Below are 21,885 nucleotides of genomic sequence, written 5' to 3' on the forward strand. Positions count from 1 at the left end.
TGTAAATTGTACATTTGTATTTGAATACCAACCACAACGGTTTAATTTATTGCATTATGATGAGCATCTTAGGTCAATGTACTTACTTTGACGATTAAACACACTTTGTTGGTTCGAGTCATTTCAGATTGAAGCCGAATTCGCGTTTAAAATTATCAACATTTATTTCTATCAAACGACCAGTTTTTCCCCCTGTCAATGAACTTTATCTTACCCCGACGTCAACACCAGCTTCGGGTTCGGGTCCTAAAGGTATGGCGGTAGTGCAGAACTGTCCGGTGAACGGGTGGGTGGGGAGTGTACGGTTTTGGCCAACATAGATAGTAGCCGTCACGTTCACACACTCTTCGTAGTCGCCGATCCACAGCAGATTTCCCATCAGGAAGCCAGAGGGCAACTTCGTGTCCGCGTCAAACACTGCCCATCAAAATAATCATTTCAGTATTTCATAATAGTCAATACCTAATACGACGCAATATTATTAAATTATACTACGGTCTTGTACACAGACTATAAATCAGTGTTAGTGGAATGAGAATCTCGGTGTCATTAGTTACTCATGAGCTGTACAGCGCTTGTTTGCCTCGAAATACTAGTATTTCTACATTTATTTTATATTCAACGCTTGGCATATGACAGTGTTTTATTGATTTCATTGATTTATGATTGGAGGACGCACTTATGTTCTCCATGAAATAAATTAAATGATAACGAAAATCCGTCGGTAAAGGACTTACTTTTTATGGCCCAGTCTTCCTGGTATTTGGTGGCCGCCAACAGCGTCTCGTTCAGGTGTTGTCTACAAACCGGTGACACGGCCTGGGTGGCTGCCAACCGCAGGAGCGCCTCCGCTCCCATAGAGAGCTTCAGGGTTCTCATAAACCCCTCCCCTAGGATCATGGGGGTGGTGTACTCATCGCCAGAATCAAGACTCGTCAACTTTTGCTTGATCTTATGAACATTGAGCAGGACATCGTTATAACTGACTTGATCACACTGGCACGGTAATATTATCCCACATCCAAACAAGAATAGTGTGGTCAATATATGGAGCATGTCCATCGTTTGCCCCTGCAAATAGTACAGTATGTACACGGCTAAGCAAATGAAAATTTATTTACATATTTAAACCAAGGTAAAATGTTTTAATAAATCGTCGCCGATCTGTGCCATGTGTATTATGCGTTGCAATAAAATATATCTATCTCAACGTACGTTACATTCTTATCATGTAAGAACTGCATGATCGAGGTATGAACTGCTCTTGAAACTATGGTCATAAGAACATCATCGATTCCGATTATAACTTTTATAAATGTTGACACCCTGTAAAAATTGTATCAGAAGATCAAGTTTATATTCTAAAATAATGCAGGATTCATAGCATGTAAACGTTTTCGTGATTATAATGACCTATTTCGGCTATACATGTATTTGATGTTTGCACAGTACAGTACTGGACGGGTATAGTACGTATCATTGACATACATACATGAACTATCATATTTAAATGGAACAAAAATGACCGTGGCTTTCAGTTATGAAAATATGTACCGGTTCGGTCTCAAACATTTTTGTCTGCAATCAGCTATTATAGTATCAGCTATCTTTACAATATCAAACAAATCAATCATTACCTTTGTTGTTCCAGTTTAACGACAGTCCCTTTCACTTAAGCCCAAGAGGTAAATGTACTATTGGTATTCGGTTCATGTATTATGTATGCATTAGCCACTCATCCATGACGTGCATCTACAGTTTATCTCCCTTTTATTTGATATTTTACTATTAAAGCACTTAGCGCGTTGTAAGGAAATCAATCAATAGCGAGTCCGACGTCCTTACACTACAACTCTTAAGGCCGGCCATATCTATTATCAGTCCAAAAAATGCTACCAGTAAAGTTTCATTTTAAAGTAACAAAATGCTCAGTTTGAATATTTAACAACTTTCACCGAGAGCTGTATTATATAGACATTATGTTATTTAAGGAACAAATTAGTAAAATTGCTATATAATTATGGCAAGATTTTGGTATTTACCTCTCTTTAAAATTTAACATCATAAAAGTAGCGCCATTATTGTGTAAATCAAAAATGTACAAAATCAATGCAAAAATAATATAATTGCTAATCAATATAAATTAAAAATAACCTCAATTTTAATATCTAGAATGCGCTGACTCACAATTGTGATCTCATCATTGCATCACAATGATATGGCTAATGATGGCTATCATTGCATCACAATGATGGCTTACCTTAATAAACCAGCCAGTTCACCCCTTAATTAATTCATCAATATAATTATACAACAATACACCATCCTGTGCACAGGTGTTCGTCACATAGCCTGGATACAGTAATACATCCTTTTTTTAAATATATTTTTTTATTTTTTTATTTTTTTTATTTTTTTTATTTCGGTCAAGATAGTGAATACATGTCATTTAAAAAATTATTCCACAATTTTTCGTGAAAGAAAATTAGTTTAATATATAAATAATTATTTATATATAATACTAATTTTTTAAATGACATATATTCACTATTTTAACCAAAATAAATGATAATTAAAATTAAAAAAATAAAATTAAAAAAATAATAAAAAAAACTGTATCCAGGCAATGTGACGAGCACCTTTGATCCTGTGCACCCCTTCACGAACCAGCTTGTTCCTCCCTTAAAACACCAGCCTTTTTACCTAGCTCTTCACCAACCTGTTCAACCCTTCGTACCCAGCCTCTTCACCCCATCACACACCAGATTGTTCACCATTTAATACATCAGCCTGTTCACCCCTTCACACACCAGATTGTTCACCATTTAATACACCAGCCTGTTCACCCCTACACACACCAGATTGTTCACCATTTAATACATCAGCCTGTTCACCCCTTCACACACCAGATTGTTCACCATTTAATACATCAGCCTGTTCACCCCTACACACACCAGATTGTTCACCATTTAATACATCAGCCTCTTCACCCCTTCACACACCAGATTGTTCACCATTTAATACATCAGCCTGTTCACCCATACACACACCAGATTGTTCACCATTTAATACATCAGCCTCTTCACCCCTACACACACCAGATTGTTCACCATTTAATACATCAGCCTCTTCACCCCTACACACACCAGATTGTTCACCATTTAATACACCAGCCTGTTCACCCCTACGCACACCAGATTGTTCACCATTTAATACACCAGCCTGTTCACCCCTACAGACACCAGATTGTTCACCATTTAATACATCAGCCTCTTCACCCCTTCACACACCAGATTGTTCACCATTTAATACATCAGCCTCTTCACCCCTTCACACACCAGATTGTTCACCATTTAATACATCAGCCTGTTCACCCCTACACACACCAGATTGTTCACCATTTAATACATCAGCCTGTTCACCCCTACACACACCAGATTGTTCACCATTTAATACATCAGCCTGTTCACCCCTACACATACCAGATTGTTCACCATTTCATACATCAGCCTGTTCACCCCTTCACACACCAGATTGTTCACCATTTAATACATCAGCATCTTCACCCCTACACACACCAGATTGTTCACCATTTAATACATCAGCCTGTTCACCCCTTAACACACCAGATTGTTCACCATTTAATACATCAGCCTGTTCACCCCTTCACACACCAACCTGTTCTCCTCTTCATACATAAGCCTGTTCACCCCTTCATACATAAGCCTGTTCACCCCTTCACGCACCAACCTATCACCCCTTCACGCACCAACCTGTTCACCCCTTCATACATAAGCCTGTTCACCCCTTCATAAATACGCCTGTTCACCCCTTCACGCACCAACCTGTTCACCCCTTCACGCACCAACTTGTTCACTCTTTCATACACCAGTCTGTTCACCCCTTCATACATCAACTTGTTCATCCCTTCAAACATAATACTGTTCACTCCTTCTTACATAAGCCTGTTCACCCCTTCACTTACCAATCTGTTCACCCCTTCATGGGCCAGCTTATACACCCCTTCACGCACCAGATTGTTCACTTCTGAATACACCAGCTTGTTCACCTCTTCAAGCATCAGATTGTTTTACCCTTTGTACACCGACCTGTTCACCCTTCATACAAGTCTGTGTGTGCATGTGTGCAACAGCTATTGGGCAACGATTAGTTTTTTAAGTGATGCAGCACGGAATCGAACCTGTGACCTCTGAAATGACAGTAAAGTGTGCTATCACTAGACCACATATCTGCCACAAAATGGTACAACAATCTATTCTCCCTTAATATACCAGCCTGTTCACAAGATAATGTTTAGTTTTGAACAGTTGAACATAATGCAACAATCATCCTTCATTATTGTTTATGTCATTATCTACATGTAGACTGTTTTCATAATAATTAAAAATATTTTGTAATAAACTTGTTGGTTCTGGTTCATAATTGGCTTCATGTCATTCAACTTTGTTCTATTATCAAAGCATTCATCTTTATTCTTTGTGTTATCCTTTAAAAAAAATTAAGACGTATTTTTTTATCTAATGACACCTGTTGCTCAATATACAGCCTCTTGGTAAGTTCTTTGCATGCTGTTTCAGTAATGTGCACATTGGGAATTATTTTTTATTCTAAACTTGGTTGTTTTTATTTGTGACTTAAATTGGCAGCCATGTTGTTAGAACTCTCTATTAAAGAGAAAATTTTAAATTTTGTGTAATAAGATATCTTTGAAGACTACCGATTGTGTGCTAAACATGTATTGGTCATCCAGCTAGAAAATAGTTGAGAAACAGTGTAAGGACCTCCTTGAATTCTATTATTGTTGAAGAGTCCCGCATAAACATTCCAGGTGACAACGTCTTAGTTAATTAACATTTTGACCACCCAAATATGACTCCCTGTGAAGTCCAAACAGACCTGGGTCTCTTTTTGAGAAGCTATAACACAGAACCAGACACCTGGCTGAATCATATCCATAAGCTCTTTGGTTGGGTGACAGGTAGACATCTATACCACTCTAAACCCTGGTGGGATTGTATCCACAAACTCTTGGGAGAGAGGCTGACACCTGAACCAAAAAACTACTCTCACCCTGGTGGGGATCAAACCCACAAGAAAAGCTCTTATCCACAAGCTCTGGGGTGCAAGGTGGACACTTAAACCACTCTCACTCTAGGAGGAACGTATCCACAAGCGCTGGGGTGCAAGGTGGACACTTATACCACTAGACCACTCTCACTCTAGCAGGAAGTATCCACAAGCTCTGGGATGCAAGGTGGACACATATACCACTAGACCACTCTCACTCTAGCAGGAACGTATCCACAAGCTCTGGGGTGCAAGGTGGACACATATACCACTAGACCACTCTCACTCTAGCAGGAAGTATCCACAAGCTCTGGGATGCAAGGTGGACACTTATACCACTAGACCACTCTCACTCTAGCAGGAACGTATCCACAAGCGCTGGGGTGCAAGGTGGACACATATACCACTAGACCACTCTCACTCTAGCAGGAAGTATCCACAAGCTCTGGGATGCAAGGTGGACACATATACCACTAGACCACTCTCACTCTAGCAGGAACGTATCCACAAGCTCTGGGATGCAAGGTGGACACATATACCACTAGACCACTCTCACTCTAGCAGGAACGTATCTACAAGCTCTGGGGTGCAAGGTGGACACATATACCACTAGACCACTCTCACTCTAGCAGGAACGTATCTACAAGCTCTGGGATGCAAGGTGGACACATATACCACTAGACCACTCTCACTCTAGCAGGAACGTATCCACAAGCTCTGGGGTGCAAGGTGGACACATATACCACTAGACCACTCTCACTCTAGCAGGAACATATCCACAAGCTCTGGGATGCAAGGTGGACACATATACCACTAGACCACTCTCACTCTAGCAGGAACATATCCACAAGCTCTGGGATGCAAGGTGGACACATATACCACTAGACCACTCTCACTCTAGCAGGAACGTATCCACAAGCTCTGGGATGCAAGGTGGACACATATACCACTAGACCACTCTCACTCTAGCAGGAACGTATCTACAAGCTCTTGGATGCAAGGTGGACACATATACCACTAGACCACTCTCACTCTAGCAGGAACGTATCTACAAGCTCTTGGATGCAAGGTGGACACATATACCACTAGACCACTCTCACTCTAGCAGGAACGTATCCACAAGCTCTGGGGTGCGAGGTGGACACATATACCACTAGACCACTCTCACTCTAGCAGGAACGTATCCACAAGCTCTGGGGTGCGAGGTGGACACATATACCACTAGACCACTCTCACTCTAGCAGGAACGTATCCACAAGCTCTGGGGTGCAAGGTGGACACATATACCACTAGACCACTCTCACTCTAGCAGGAACGTATCCACAAGCTCTGGGGTGCAAGGTGGACACATATACCACTAGACCACTCTCACTCTAGCAGGAACGTATCTACAAGCTCTGGGATGCAAGGTGGACACATATACCACTAGACCACTCTCACTCTAGCAGGAACGTATCTACAAGCTCTTGGATGCAAGGTGGACACATATACCACTAGACCACTCTCACTCTAGCAGGAACGTATCCACAAGCTCTGGGGTGCAAGGTGGACACATATACCACTAGACCACTCTCACTCTAGCAGGAACGTATCCACAAGCTCTGGGGTGCAAGGTGGACACATATACCACTAGACCACTCTCACTCTAGCAGGAACGTATCCACAAGCTCTGGGATGCAAGGTGGACACATATACCACTAGACCACTCTCACTCTAGCAGGAACGTATCCACAAGCTCTGGGATGCAAGGTGGACACTTATACCACTCGACCACTCTCACTCTAGCAGGAACGTATCCACAAGCTCTGGGATGCAAGGTGGACACTTATACCACTAGACCACTCTCACATGTAGTAAAAAAAAATCAGTTGTAAAACCAGTTATTCGGGTCGTGTTCTACCAACTGGATTTAAGCTTTTAATATATACACAGGAAATAATGCTAATTCTCCAGGCAACTTGAATTTGAGAGAAAAACTAAGTCTAACAAACTAAACAAACACTTTTATTTTTCCTTAGATAAGTAATCAAATATGTATAAATCAACTAATAAACTTTATTTAAAACTGTTGACTATGTCAACAAAATTTACCTAAACATATACACAAAATGCTATGCAAAAATACAATGTTTAGGTATTCTGGCTATGGACTGAGTGGGTATTCATATAATAGACACTGAGATTCCTCATAACACTGCAGTAATGGCAAATAACAGTTTGTAAATAAAAATCAAGATTATAAAAATATGTGACAGTACTTGTAAATGTATCATAAAATTTGTAAAAATATCTTTGTAAACAAACAACAACTCAAAACAAACTAATAGATAAGACTTATTCTGGCTTAACAGTAGCACAGAAACATGCAGGGGGCACACCGAATGAAATATAACAGGGTTATTTTTTTAGTACTGCATTTTAATCCGGGAGGTTGTATTCAACTCAAGTGGATTTTTGCAGATTCGGATTTCTTGAAGCGCAAGCCGAGTGAAATCAAAATCTGCAAAAATTCACGAGAGTTGAATACGACATTCCAGCACAACACGCAGTACTACTAACCCTTTTATTATATACATTACTGGTTACATTACTTAAAAGCCACATGTTTTCATAATTAATGTCATTTTAACGACGCACTATTTTGTTTTACAAGAGTGGAATACGGCCGTATTGCACTGGAGTGGAATACGGACCACTGTATTTTGTGATATGTATTGCGTGTGGATTTATGATGGGTATATTATAAAAATAATTATCATATCTGTATCAATATTCTTTTTCTATATCCAACAGTGAAAATAAAGCATGCAGATTTTTTTAATTTTACCTCAACAAGATATATACATGTTTTTATCAACTAATAATAATAAAAATTGGCCTAATAATTAGCAAAACTGACAATACACATCATAGAAGCAATATAATTATTCATGGTTACATCATTGCATTGTACACAACCAAAACTTGAAGCTCTAAGTATTTATATTTGCACCAATGAATGCCCAAAGTATAATTAACAAGAGCTGTCACAGTATGTGACGAATGCCCCCAAATGTGACATTGACCTACGAACAAGGTCAGTACATGAAAAGTTGATCTTGCCTTTACGTGTCAAATACATATGGCAAGTTATTTTAAATTGCCTCTGAACATAAAAAAATACCACCCATATTTGACAACCTACACTGTTATGTCCTTATATTCAGAATTCTCTTGTGAATAAACACTTAGTGTATCTTTCGCCTAAGAGGTAGGGACATGGGTCTTGCACACGACACGTTGTCTTCGTATGTGGAACACATGTAGCAAGTGATTTTAAAATCTGTCCATACAAGGGAAAGTAACAGCCCTGACACGACAACCTATACTCTATGTCCTTATATGCAGCACTCCATTGTAAATAAACACTAAGTGTGACCTTGACCTTTCAGGTAGGGACACGGGTCTTGCACGCGACACGTCGTCTTGGTATGTGGAACACATGTGGCAAGTTATTTTAAAATCTGTCCATACAAGGGAAAGTTACAGCCCGGACACGACAACCTATACTCTATGTCCTTATATGCAGCACTCCATTGTGAATAAACACTATGTGTGACCTTGACCTTTGAGGTAGGGACACGGGTTTTGCACGCAACACGTCGTCTTGGTATGTGGAACACATTTGGCAAGTTATTTTAAACTCTGTCCATACAAGGGAAAGTTACAGCCCGGACACGACAACCTATACTCTATGTCCTTATATGCAGCACTCCATTGTAAATAAACACTAAGTGTGACCTTGACCTTTGAGGTAGGGACACGGGTCTTGCACGCGACACGTCGTCTTGGTATGTGGAACACATGTGGCAAGTTATTTTAAAATCTATCCATACAAGGGAAAGTTACAGCCCAGACACGACAACCTATACTCTATGTCCTTATATGCAGCACTCCATTGTGAATAAACACTAAGTGTGACCTTGACCTTTGAGGTAGTGACATCGGTCTTGCACGCGACACGTCGTCTTGGTATGTGGTACACATGTGGCAAGTTATTTTAAAATCTGTCCATACAAGGGAAAGTTACAGCCCGGACACGACAACCTGTACTCTATGTCCTTATATGCAGCACTCCATTGTGAATAAACACTAAGTGTGACCTTGACCTTTGAGGTAGGGACACGGGTCTTGCACGCGACACGTCGTCTTGGTATGTGGTACACATGTGGCAAGTTATTTTAAAATCTGTCCATACAAGAGAAAGTTACAGCCCGGACACGACAACCTATACTCTATGTCCTTATATGCAGCACTCCATTGTGAATAAACACTAAGTGTGACCTTGACCTTTGAGGTAGGGACACGAGTCTTGCACGCCACACGTCGTCTTGGTATGTGGAACACATGTGGCAAGTTATTTTAAAATCTGTCCATACAAGGGAAAGTTACAGAGCCGGACGGACGGTGCGATTTTAATATGCCCACCTTCGGGGGCATAAAAAAAGCAGTACATACAGTAAAAATTATAAAGATATGTTCTGCTGTTTACATGCCCTAATATTTCCAATCAAGTCATTTATACAATCAGTACAATCTGAGGTACAAGATTTTAATATCACTTGATTAACACTCTTCTTATAATTTCCAACAATACTTGTACATGCCCTATGCATGCCTATAATGAAGACATACATGTAGTCCTACTACTGCCTGCGTTCTCGCTTCATGAAGGCTTTTTCCAGGGCCATAAAGGGGGCCTCTATGGCGAGAGAGAGGACGAATGCCACACTGTATGACACAACCAAATGGCCCAGGAAGAAATACACCTGAAAACCCAAGAAAATGATAAAATAACAGTTACAATTATGTTAGTTTGATCGCTTGTTTTGTTTGGCTAAAAAATGTAAGAAGAATAGCAAAAACAACAACAATTATACGAATTCAAGAAAAGTTCGGGTAAAACTACCATTTCATGTCTAAACATGGCAAAATTGTCATTTATGTATTATATTTCTTTGATTCAACTATATAAATTGATGTCTTTAAGAAGTTTAGCTCATCCATAACCTAGTATTTTCATATAAGTTAGACTGTACTGTTACAAACAGTTTCCTGTCACAACCATTAAGTCTTTAAACATCCAGACATGGAGGACGTACCACAAAATCACAAACAAAATCATGGGACAAATAAGTAAGTACCAGAATGAGCAATAGTGTTTTTCAAAACCTGTATGTATCATTTATGCTGTAAATCCAAAATGCAGGAGAATCAAAAGCAGTGTGCAATAGGAAGAATATTTCTAAGAAATAGAATGTAATACCACCTGGTTACCTTAATGGAAGCAAACCTGACCTGATCCATTTCAGCCTGCTCTATTTAGTTTTGTATGATATCTGTTCTAACTATTCTGTAACTAAGCCGAATTGACCCAATACCATTTTTTCGAGGGTAAAGAAAGAGAATTACACATTCAAATATGCATTTATGTTATTGGATATGTGTCACATTCAACCAGCACAGCATGACTTCTGCTAATATCACAATAACCAGGTCCATACACAGGGATATCCACCACATCATCACACAATACCTGTATACCAGAGAAAGCTTACTCGAGACATTCTCCTTCTGCTCTCCGTTTTATAGAGGAAATACCCAAGCACCACCCCAATCACATATGGGCCGATTCTACCGTAGGGTTTTATATAGTAGTTGTCAAAGTAGTCATCAAATCAACTGAAATAAAAACAAAACTTCTTAACACAACTTTTGATGTTATGCTTGGGGCTAACAAGTTTTGTTTCCATAACTTTTAGCCAACAATTAAAACAGCAGAGCCTCTATATCAAGTACCAAGATAAATACAAAAAGAATACTAGTAGTTCAAGTTCAAGTTCAATATTTATTAGTAATTAGTACCGGTAGTAACATCATATAAATGAGTATAACGTTCAAGTAAAATCTTAGAGAAAATAAATCTAAAATTTTGTTTTTAACTACAGAATATCATTTATTCAAAAATAATAATCATAAAAATAATGAAAGTACTAACGAGGTGTCTCCAGAACCATCCAAGACATTTATGGGAAGGTCCTGAACCATAGAGATTACGCCAGCAGTGACCATACTGAACAGAACAAACACTAGACTGACCAGGAGGCCCAGCACACCTGATCTGTACGAGATATTTGGTATTAAAATGTGTTCACACAGTCAATACTAAAACAGGAATGACAAACATAAACTGAAATAAGTTCTATGTTTTCTTGAAGAAACAAAATGTCTAATATAAATTACTGTATATAGTATTTTGCAGTACAAGGTTATTTGGCTGCCCAAAGACAAATGATGATAAGACAAGCAATGTAGCTTTAATTATATATTTCTCCTATACATCTAAGATTAATTACTAGTACTTCATATTTGCACTAACTAAAACCTTTTGACAAACAAACTGTGAGGTAAATTTGTTCAATAACATTGAATACATCATTCAATTTTACATGCAATGAGAAGAAAAGCATGATACATCACTCTTCAAATAACTGACAGTCATATTACAAAGAGAGGGACCAATAGGACCCTGGGTATGGAACTCGGACCATGGCATTTGGTCCAGATTTTGTCCATAATCAAAATTTTCTGAGATGTTATGGTCATGTTCATTTTCAATATGATAAGGATAATGAAAAAATAATGTTAAATATGGGATTTTTTCATAATTCAATAGCAATAACTCTTCACCTACTGGTCAAATTTTGCCCAGGGGCTAGAGTGGTAACAAGTTTTAATATGACACCTTTTGATAAATCATGGACAATAACTCTAGACTTATTAAAAGGATTCAGCCCATAATCAAACTCACTCGAGATCTTGTGGCCATATACATTGTGTCCAAGTTTATATAAGATTGGTGGATACTTAAAGGTAACAATCTATTAACTGTGGACAATGGCTGAAAAACATGTAAAAGGTGATCACAAAAGCATTGTGGTCAGGTAAGCTAATAAAAAAACCTTAGTACGGTATGTGTGAATAAGTGTGATGTCACTTACAAGTAGAGAGGTACAATTAACAGAGGACCGATGAGGTAGAACTGCATGTCATTGGCCAGGTACCAGCTCCATAAAATACACTGAAATATGCAGATAAAAGGGCTAGCATATATATACATATATGTACACCTATACACAAAAATGAATAACAAGCATTTAATATAGAACATACTTACAAAATCATACAGACATCTCTGCAGTCTATACTTTTCCACAGAACTTCCCAAAGAAATAATTTAATGTTCGTAAAATAAATCAATAATTACTTACAGGACAGAAAGAGGAGGTCTTAGTCCTCACAAAGAAAATAGAACATCAAAAGTTTACCACTGTCAGATACGCCCATAACACTACCATGCTTCGTTGTGTACTGTGGGCAATTCAGCTAGGAAAATCTCATAATCATGAATAATTAATGAGCACCTCTACTAAAATCTACATATGCACAAAAAGTAATATAAATGTTTTCCCATAGAAAAAGGTATGCTGGCGAAAGCTCGAATTGAACGTGGTCCGACTGTTCACTACAATTTTTAAACAAGCCACTTAGACCACTCGTTTGTTATAAAACTGACAGAACAGTGTTATTGAAGAGATTTGATGTTGTGTAAAGAAATGTTGTCCCCCTGCCTCATGCATATCCATATAAACCTGATTTTGTATGTCAGTTTTCCCACAGTATGTACAAAGTGTGACAAAAGAAAGTACCGTGGTTGCTAAAGATGAAAGTTCACAAAAATTCATGCGATGCAATCTTGGATTCTGATTAGTAGTCATCACATCTTAAATGCCTGTTAAGTCTTTCTTAACTGTAGGAAGAGATTTTCTTAAACATGCTTACAGTCTGCTTGGATGGGAAGAGATTGTTGATATAGAGAATGTTCATCCACCATGAGTCACGACACTCATGGTGCTCTGTGCCTCCCTGGGCCCAGAACGGACCATTGTACAAGTATCGGGTCAGAGACACATACAGGAAAATGAACAAGCCATAGGTCGGAGTCAATCTGCAGTGAACAAAAACGTGAAAAACATTGGATACTATGCAGAAGAGTACTCTGTGGTTTTCATGTCAATTTCAATGTTATAAGTAGATCATGAAATCTAAAAAAAAATACAAAGAATTCTCAGTTATCTTATAAAAAAGAAAAGTAATAGTCGTCAAGTTTAAATGTACATAATGAAAACCCATCTCTGCATGATGTTCAGTGTGAAAAAATTCCGAATGGTTTTCCAACCCCACAGTTTCCCGTTACCTCCAAATCCTGTGGAAGTAGTAAATGCCCCAGCAGAACTTGCTGACCCCTCCAACACGTTGTAGCTCGTTCAAGGACAGGTACGACACCAACAGTCCGCTAGAGCATAGTTCAGTGTTATAATTATATGTTCAAAAACACATCTCTAAAAGTCTTGAAATGAGCCTTGAAAATTGCATGAATGTCTGTAGTGAATTTTATAAAACTCTAAATAGTTGTCCACAAAGTATATTTAGGCTAAGGTTGCATATTGTTTGGGTAAATTTATTGACAAATTGTTTTGGCTTACCATGACCAAACCAACCCAGTTTTATACAATTGGCTAGTTTAAAAACAAAACAAAAAAAACAACCTTGAACCATGTCTTTCCTGGTGATCTTTTGTGCCAAGTTATCAAAAATCTCCCAATGCATAGCCAAATTACAGCCTAAAGAATCCAAAATCATACAAACAGAGGCACGCATGTACACACACCGTCATAACTATGGCGAACTTGCCACAAGCGGGCTCAACAAATATGATTTAACCCGAAGTTATGGGTTTTGCAACATATATACTAGACAACACTTCTAGCTTATCATTTCAGGCAATGTACTTTGTTTAAATAATTACAAGATAAAAGATAAAGAATTGAGACATTAAATTGATTTCGACTTGGTTAATACCAGACACAGGATAAAAAAACCCTGATAAGATAATACCTGCTGTCAGGTGCTTGTTTTGTCAGGTTGGTAGAAGACTGATGTTGGGCTGAAAATCATTAAAGACTTTAAACATTATAGGATTCTGCCCATGCTTGGTGAATATCATGGTCTGTCTGAGACATGGTTCAATCAACCCAGTTTTGGTGCATGTTACTATGGTAAGCCCAGGTATGATTTAGTCTTTGAATGTCACTGATGTAATCAGCAACATGACTGTTAAAAGTGAGATATATGCCCCTTGTATGACAATATCTGATTATGATACGTTCCTTACATAAGTTACATTCAAAACTTTGAATTTTAGGATTTTTAACACTTTTAAATGAACTTTAAAGCAAATAATTCTGTAAAATTTTATACCGGTAACAAATAAAAATTATGTTCTTGTATAATGTACCAAAATCACAAGAAACACATTTGGAAATTATCATGAACAATAGGGGATAATTGTTTGTTTTCAGTGATTGTAATTTGAGATTGTAATATATTTCTCCTCAAGCACAGCAAAAGTAATATTCATGAAAGGAGTAGTCAAGAGTGAAATATTTGCTTTTGGTGTTCATGAGGTCAACAAACTTTTTTTTTATTACACATGACCATTAATTTACCAATCAAGCGATAACTGACATGGGTATCTGCGCAACTTGACATAGACTTAGATGATACCTAGCATGCTTTAAGCGCATGGTGAATTTGCAGATGATTTATGATCGCAGTTTCGATTTTTTTTTTTTTTTAAAAAATGAAATTCCAAAAATTTAAGAACCCATGAAATTGCCCTTTTTTGAAAATCTACGAAATTTCAAGCCTACAAATATAAATGATTTCACAGTATGTTACCTGAAAATGAAGAAGGTATCCACAGATATGGTGGCATTGATGACACACAGGAAACTGAAACGCCTCGTGTGTTCCAGCATGGTGGGGAATATGTTTTCTGGAATACACATCAGATCACTGAGCAGGGGAAGTCTTCTGTTACATCATCATTTGGGAGTAATCCTCATCATTATTTGACTCAAAAGTATTTGACTCAAATATAATAATAAAAAATCTTTTTTGTCTGAATATTTCAGCCATAAAACATGGTTAGGGTAATACTCAAGTATGTAAATTTTGTTTCAAACTGAGGTAATAAATATATTATATAACTTTAAATCATTTAAAATAACACTATAGGAGTGTCTGACATACACCTCTAAGCAAGACTTTGTCCCTAACTTTGACTGACAGTACCTACAAGTAGGTGTATGTGGTTTTACAGTTAGCACACTCATTTCTCATCAAGGTGACCTAGGTTCAACACCTGGTTTGACCAACAACACAAGAAGACACTCATGTGCCAAACATGGTGACTCAGCATAATTTAATTTATTAAACTTTCTTCACAATCGTTGTAAAATAAGTAAAGATTAAACTAAGTACATGTATGACATTAAATGTATTCAGTTTTTTCTCCATCCAAACAATTCTGTTGAACATACTGGATTGACTGAGACAGAAGAGGTAAGAGTGTCCAAGTATGACCCAGGTCAGGCTGAGGAACCTGATTCATTGTAGACACCCCAGGCTGCCCGCCTGACCAGACGTGTTCAGGATCTTAGAGCCATTCGTATACACAGAGAAAGCAGGCAGGACTTTACCACACATACCTGTAGTTCAAATAATGGAATGTTATCAGGGATGCAAATGAATGGCAAAATTGATATTCAAATATTTGGTAGTTCTTTCAATTGAATATTCAAATATTCGATAACCAAAATGAACATTTAAGAAATGTAGTAAACTACTCTTATTATTAGCTACGGTACAGTAATAGCCGGGGCCTTTGTAATAACCGGTACACGCGATGGACCCTGATTTTCCCCAAAATTAGACTCTGTAATTCCCCATTTACAGAAAGAAAAATCCAACAAAAAGCAATAGATTTTGAAAAAACAAAATAACAAAATAAATTAAAATTCCAAAGCATTCATATTTTTAACAAGGCCATGATCGTATATTTCTGGTTGAATTGGATGGGTGGATGGTTGTTCTGTAGGATGTGCAGCCTCATTCTTGGATTGATCTCTACTAAATAGAACTATGGAAAGACCAAACCTACTCGGGAATTAGTTAAATAACGAAAATAACCCTGAATATTTTACTCATCTATTGTACAACAATGTCCTAAAAAGCTTTTCCATACAGTTACATTTCAAAGCACGAATGTTATATTGAAACATGGAAAATAGTTAAGAGCACATAACTAGCACATGTCATTCATATCATTACGGCGATTTGAAAAATATTGCACAGCTTAATTGGCAGCCATGACACCACTTTGGTGGCTGATTCCGTTTATCCTTTATTGGCATTGCCATTAAAATTTACCAAAAATAATTGAAACTTATTTGATGTCACTTGTCTGAATAGTAAATTTTCGTAAAATTAGGGGTACTGTTTGTAGTCGCGACGAAATTTGCATGTGTATAGTGTCATCACGTTCACCCCTCTGGCATTAGGGATCAATCATTGTAAAAACAAGACAAGCGAATATATGCAACAACACAGTTGTAGACAAAAGGTTTAAAAAAACAATATTGAACAAAAAACATTGAATATTCAAATACCGATTTTGACATTCGAATACCAAAAGTTTGATCAAATATTTGAATATTTGTTTGCATCCCTAAATGTTATACATGGTACAAGCCTCATAACAGTTTAAATGCTCTGAAAGGAAATATCATGTCCAATGACTTACTTTTATCAACAGCACTTGGAATTATAAAACCTATAACCTATTTCTGTGCTCATCACATCCTTGTTTTCATCTCCCCTGCCTTCCTGCACATGGCCCTGGGAGCCATATGTCCGGTGTTTGCCTTCTTGGTTGTCTTAAGGCTGTGGGCCATGCAGGAGTGCAGCAGACTCCTCCTGAGCCACCTGCACATACACATCTCGGGGCTTATGTAGCTGATGGATAGCAATAATGTCATACAGTGTGCCTACTAGCATGATGAAGGCCAGAAAACTGCAGAAACCACTGAAAAAACAAAAGCGTACATGATCTTTATTAAACTAAATCTTTACAATGTGAATGTCACATAATGTACATGTACATATACAAGCATAGCTCTTATTAAAGTAACCCATTACTGAATCCATAAATATTGTGCTAAAACTTTGAACATCTCAGCAAAATACGAGGGATGGTCGGACTTTTTAAAAACTATGATTACAAAGCACAGGAACTTGAAGCAATAACTTTTTTTAAGAAATTTTTACTCTTACTTAATTCACTTGTCAAATTCCTGTGTTAAAAAAAACTCCTGTGATGTACACAAAATTACAACATAAGATGTATTGTAGAATATACCTGGTTTAATTTGGATTTGATACTTTGTAAAAAGTGAATCCAATATACGTCATTGTCTGTTGTTATTAGTTTGTACAAAGATACATATACATTTGAAAACATTTTCAGACAACCCTCTTATAATAAAAATATACTCTTATATACTGTATTAACAAACAACAATCATTTATGTATGAAAACGAAATCAAATAAAAGTAAAACAAGAGTGTTACGTAGCGAATGCCAATGCAGAAGTTGTTTTATGTAAAAACAGGGTATTACCCAACAACGATTAATGCCAGAGTTACAGACATTGCTATGTACATGCGCGATTTATCAAAATTTTCATTTGAATAGTTTTAATGATTTTAAGTGAAGATTAAAGATTTTGTATGACCACATCATGCCAGTGCCAACAACCACAACAAGGCTATGACAATACCTCAACTGTTTTTCTAAAATTGACAATATAAAAATGTCTAACATACATAGCTGCCACGGCCTTGTTGTCATATTCGAGGCGTTGTTTCTGGCATACAGTGATGTCAGAATATAGCGTCTGGTTGCCAGGGATCAGGGCCAATGCTGGAAAAGAGCATGTGTTTTATACACATGTAAATAAAACTATTGTCATGCTACTACATGCTTTCATTTTCTTACTATGTTCAATTCACTCTACTACTTTTAATTTAAACTGACATGTTGCTTTAATAAGCTCTAGAGATTGATTTTCTAGAGCTTAATAAAGCAAAGAGAAAGAACCATATTGCATATAATACAGATTCCTTGCTCATTCTGTATTTGTTTAATGATTCATGTTCTAAAATGAGCAATTTTATGATGATGGGGCTCGAATAGTTTGTTCTCAATAAAGTCAATAATAAATGCATTACAGCGCTAGACTCTGCATATTGTCTATTTGCCCTGTCTATTACAAGATAATTTTTGACATACTGTTACAGCCAAAGGGTCATTCCTAGGCATGAGCGTCTAAGTGGCAAGATTAGCTTTGTAAACTTACTCATGTTAAACAATGCAGACATATCCTTTTCTGAGCAGGTACTCGGTACACACAGTCCAACTTTCAGGTCATTCAAGGGAAATGCAGAGTTCTGAGGAGGAAAAATGAATTAAAATCAATGAAACTCAGAGGTTTCAATAAGACCCAATATCAGAAATTTTGCAAAATTCCATGTCTAATTGTCATGAATTTTCAGGGAATTTGGTAAAAGAAGTAGTTGCATTATGTTATACTAATCAAAGCATAAGAGTAAACTAATGAAACATGTATTCTAGAGGACCATTGTTTGTATCAGTGTTAGATCACAGTATATTTCACCGAGTTTGCACCACAAGCAATGGGCATATCCATGAATGAAATAGTAACCTTTGTGTTCATGAGCCATTAAGGTGAAATTAAATGCAATTGGACACTGAAACAAACAACCTTTCTTTTAATTTTAGACCTAAAAAGTGATAAAAAATGACGGTAAATTGTAGGTTTTTCAGAAAAGGGGGCCAAATTGTATGGAACCAAATTTCATTTTCAAAATGAAGTTGTTTAAACTGTGTCCTAGCCCTGTGCGCAATGTCATTTGATTTTGACGTGAAGTGAATGCTTATTAATTATTATTATATTGCCATTCCTGTGCAATAACTGCATAGGGAAACAGAATCAAATACAATGTACTGAGTTCTTGCATTTAGGCAACAGAATACAGCATTGATGAAAAACATGATGGTTATCGGAACAACTCACTTCAACCTCAGCTGGTGCTTCTTGGGTGGTCCAAGAGGCACACCAGTGGTGCAGTACTGGCCAGTGAATGGGTGGGTGGGTTGGGTGCGTTTGGGCCCAGTGTAGACCGTGGCTGTCACATTCACACACTCCTGGTAGTCGCCCACCCATAAAAGGTTCCCATTAATAATACCTGTGGGCACTTTAGTATCTGCACTGAGAAAGAAATATATATATAACAATGATAAAACCATAGTTTCATTTTCTCTTTCTATGACCATGCACAATCAGTTCTAGCTTCACAGAGGGAAAACAAGACACAGAAAGAATCAGAAATCCAATATCTTTTAGGAAGTTATAGAAATACTTTCAATCTTTATACTTATCATCATTAGTGGAAAATAGTTTCAAGCAACAATTTTGAAACAGGTTATTTTAACTTGAGATATAGCAAACTTGTTGACATGCTATTATGCAAGAATGTTACCTAAGTCTAGAAAAGTCACATTAATTTTATAAGCTTACTTCTGATTGCCCAATTCTCCCTGTACACAGTGGCAGCTTTTACTGTGGCATTAAGGTGATTGGCACAGAGAGAGGACAGTAAGCCAGACCCCTCTAGCTGCTGTAAATAGTCCTCCTGCAGGGTAGCCTTATACGACAGCATGAAATTGTTGCCAACAAGCTCCAACTGACTCTGGAGAAGTTCTGCATTCCTGATGTTCCAGGTTAGGCTTCCCAAGCTAGACAGCGCATCAGAGTAAGTTAGAGTGTGACCCACTCCAAATGACACAGCTACTACAGAGATGAGCAACACATTCAACATGTTGCATCTCTGTCTTTATCTGGTTTATTTTATTACCTGTAGTACAATACTAATACAATTAAAGAAAAGAAAGTACATGTACGAAGAACATGAAATTACAAACAATTCAAATGATCAAAATGGTGAAGGTACATGTTTTTCATACTAATATGATAAGTTATTTCCAGTTAGGTAAATCATTGATGACACTAATTCTGTACTAGCCACAATAATGCACGTTTAAGGAACATTTGGATATTCATTTTGTTCCCTAAACGCCACAAGTCGACTGATTCATACCAATGTAAAATATATTTTTGAATTGTAACTCCACAAAATTTAACACTGCATTGTTAAATAAAAATAAAATCACACAAGTTACAAATAAAATATTTTGAGCCAATTCCTTTCTCTTAATACACTTGTTTCATGAAACAACAAGAGCTGTCACAGTATGTGACGAATGCCCCCGAATGTGACATTGACCTACGAACAAGGTCAGTACATGAAAAGTTGATCTTGCCTTTACGTGTCAAATACATATGGCAAGTTATTTTAAATTGCCTCTGAACATAAAAAAATACCACCTATACTTGACAGCCTACACTGTTATGTCCTTATATTCAGAATTCCCTTGTGAATAAACACTTAAAGTATCTTTCACCTTAGAGGAATATAGAAAGACTCTCCAGGTGCTGCTACTGTTTGAAAAATATGGCTGCTAATTCATGTTCGATTGGTGTTATAATTACGTCTTAACATAAGTTTACATCTTTAATTGTGTCTCGTTAAAGATTATTGTTGCTGTTGATCAAATCTAAGGATTAGTACTTTCCTGAGGACATACGTACCCTGTATTTTATTACCTGTTTATTTAATCGGCCAATAAAGTAGATATGGAATACTGGCATATATCAACTTAACTTGGTTATTCAATTAGGTTGGGTGGTTGAGTATCATTGTATAAAGTCTCAATGCAATACATCAAGTAGTTGCCGAGATATTAACCATGTAAGCACATGCAAAACCTTAACCAGAATTTCTAAGTCAAATAATAACGGCCTATTATTTGCATTAAATGCAAACTAGAGTTATCTAACTTGGTTAATTAAGTAGGTTGGATGGTTCAGTACCATTGTATAAAGTCTCAATGCAATACCTCAAGTAGTTGCTGAGATATTAACCTATGTGTGCTTGCACGCAAAACCTTAACCAGAATTTCTAAGTCGAATAATAAAGGCCTACAGTATTATTTGCATTATATTCAAATACATGTAAGTGTCAGCTAACTTCATTCATTTAGTATGTAAGATAGTTAGGAATACATATCCAAAGTTTCAATGCAATAAATGATGTATTTACAGAGAAAATGACATAAAGGTGCTTACATGCAAAACCTTAACCAAGGTGTGACGCCGACACCAGGGTGAGTAGGATCGCTCTCCTTATTCTTCGAATAGTCGAACTAAAAAAACATAAAAAATTTGCATCATTCAGATCACGCGAATCAAGTAAAACACAAGTATTAGATTTCCTTCTTTGACTATATTAGCCGCAGTTTTCAAAACCCTTTTTTGTTTATGTCGTCCGCACTATTCAACGCTTTCTATAACGTCCGCTGTAAAGACCGCATTTTAGTACTGTCCCTGTGATTAGCACTCCAGCTGTCACACAAAAATAACACCAACTACTTAAAGCCGAAACATATTTCAAGCGTTTGATTTTGACGAAACATACTAATATACCATTATACAACACTGACAAATTGTTGATAACATGACATTACCTGTTTGTTAGACAATTTACTAGCAAAAATATGTTTTGCAAATTCAAGTTCACTGGTCGGTCACCAAATGGTATTGAGAGTAGCTGCCCTTTGAAAAAGGAGGAGTGGCCGATAGAGGCGCTGTGAAA

At 37.2% G+C, this 21,885-nt stretch overlaps 1 protein-coding gene across 1 annotated transcript in view; it reads right to left on the reverse strand.

Annotated features, from left to right (window-relative positions):
- LOC128230945 (nose resistant to fluoxetine protein 6-like) overlaps positions 1 to 21,827 on the reverse strand; it is a 29,585-nt gene extending 7,758 nt beyond the window's left edge. The window contains exons 1-14 of the mRNA XM_052943375.1: positions 21,758 to 21,827; positions 19,692 to 20,028; positions 19,188 to 19,382; positions 18,450 to 18,540; positions 17,917 to 18,013; positions 16,971 to 17,116; positions 15,672 to 15,740; positions 14,929 to 15,025; positions 13,385 to 13,483; positions 12,970 to 13,135; positions 9,778 to 9,896; positions 3,025 to 3,232; positions 738 to 1,071; positions 215 to 417 (exon numbers count right to left, since the gene is read on the reverse strand). Of these exons, the coding sequence (XP_052799335.1) occupies positions 215 to 417; positions 738 to 1,071; positions 3,025 to 3,232; positions 9,778 to 9,896; positions 12,970 to 13,135; positions 13,385 to 13,483; positions 14,929 to 15,025; positions 15,672 to 15,740; positions 16,971 to 17,116; positions 17,917 to 18,013; positions 18,450 to 18,540; positions 19,188 to 19,337 (1,779 nt within the window). The 5' untranslated portion in view covers positions 19,338 to 19,382; positions 19,692 to 20,028; positions 21,758 to 21,827. The remainder of the gene's footprint in view (positions 1 to 214; positions 418 to 737; positions 1,072 to 3,024; positions 3,233 to 9,777; positions 9,897 to 12,969; positions 13,136 to 13,384; positions 13,484 to 14,928; positions 15,026 to 15,671; positions 15,741 to 16,970; positions 17,117 to 17,916; positions 18,014 to 18,449; positions 18,541 to 19,187; positions 19,383 to 19,691; positions 20,029 to 21,757) is intronic.
- Between the last annotated feature and the right edge of the window lie 58 nt (positions 21,828 to 21,885).

This window comes from Mya arenaria, chromosome 4 (genome assembly GCF_026914265.1).
Source record: "Mya arenaria isolate MELC-2E11 chromosome 4, ASM2691426v1".
In the NCBI taxonomy this organism is placed as follows: domain Eukaryota; kingdom Metazoa; phylum Mollusca; class Bivalvia; order Myida; family Myidae; genus Mya; species Mya arenaria.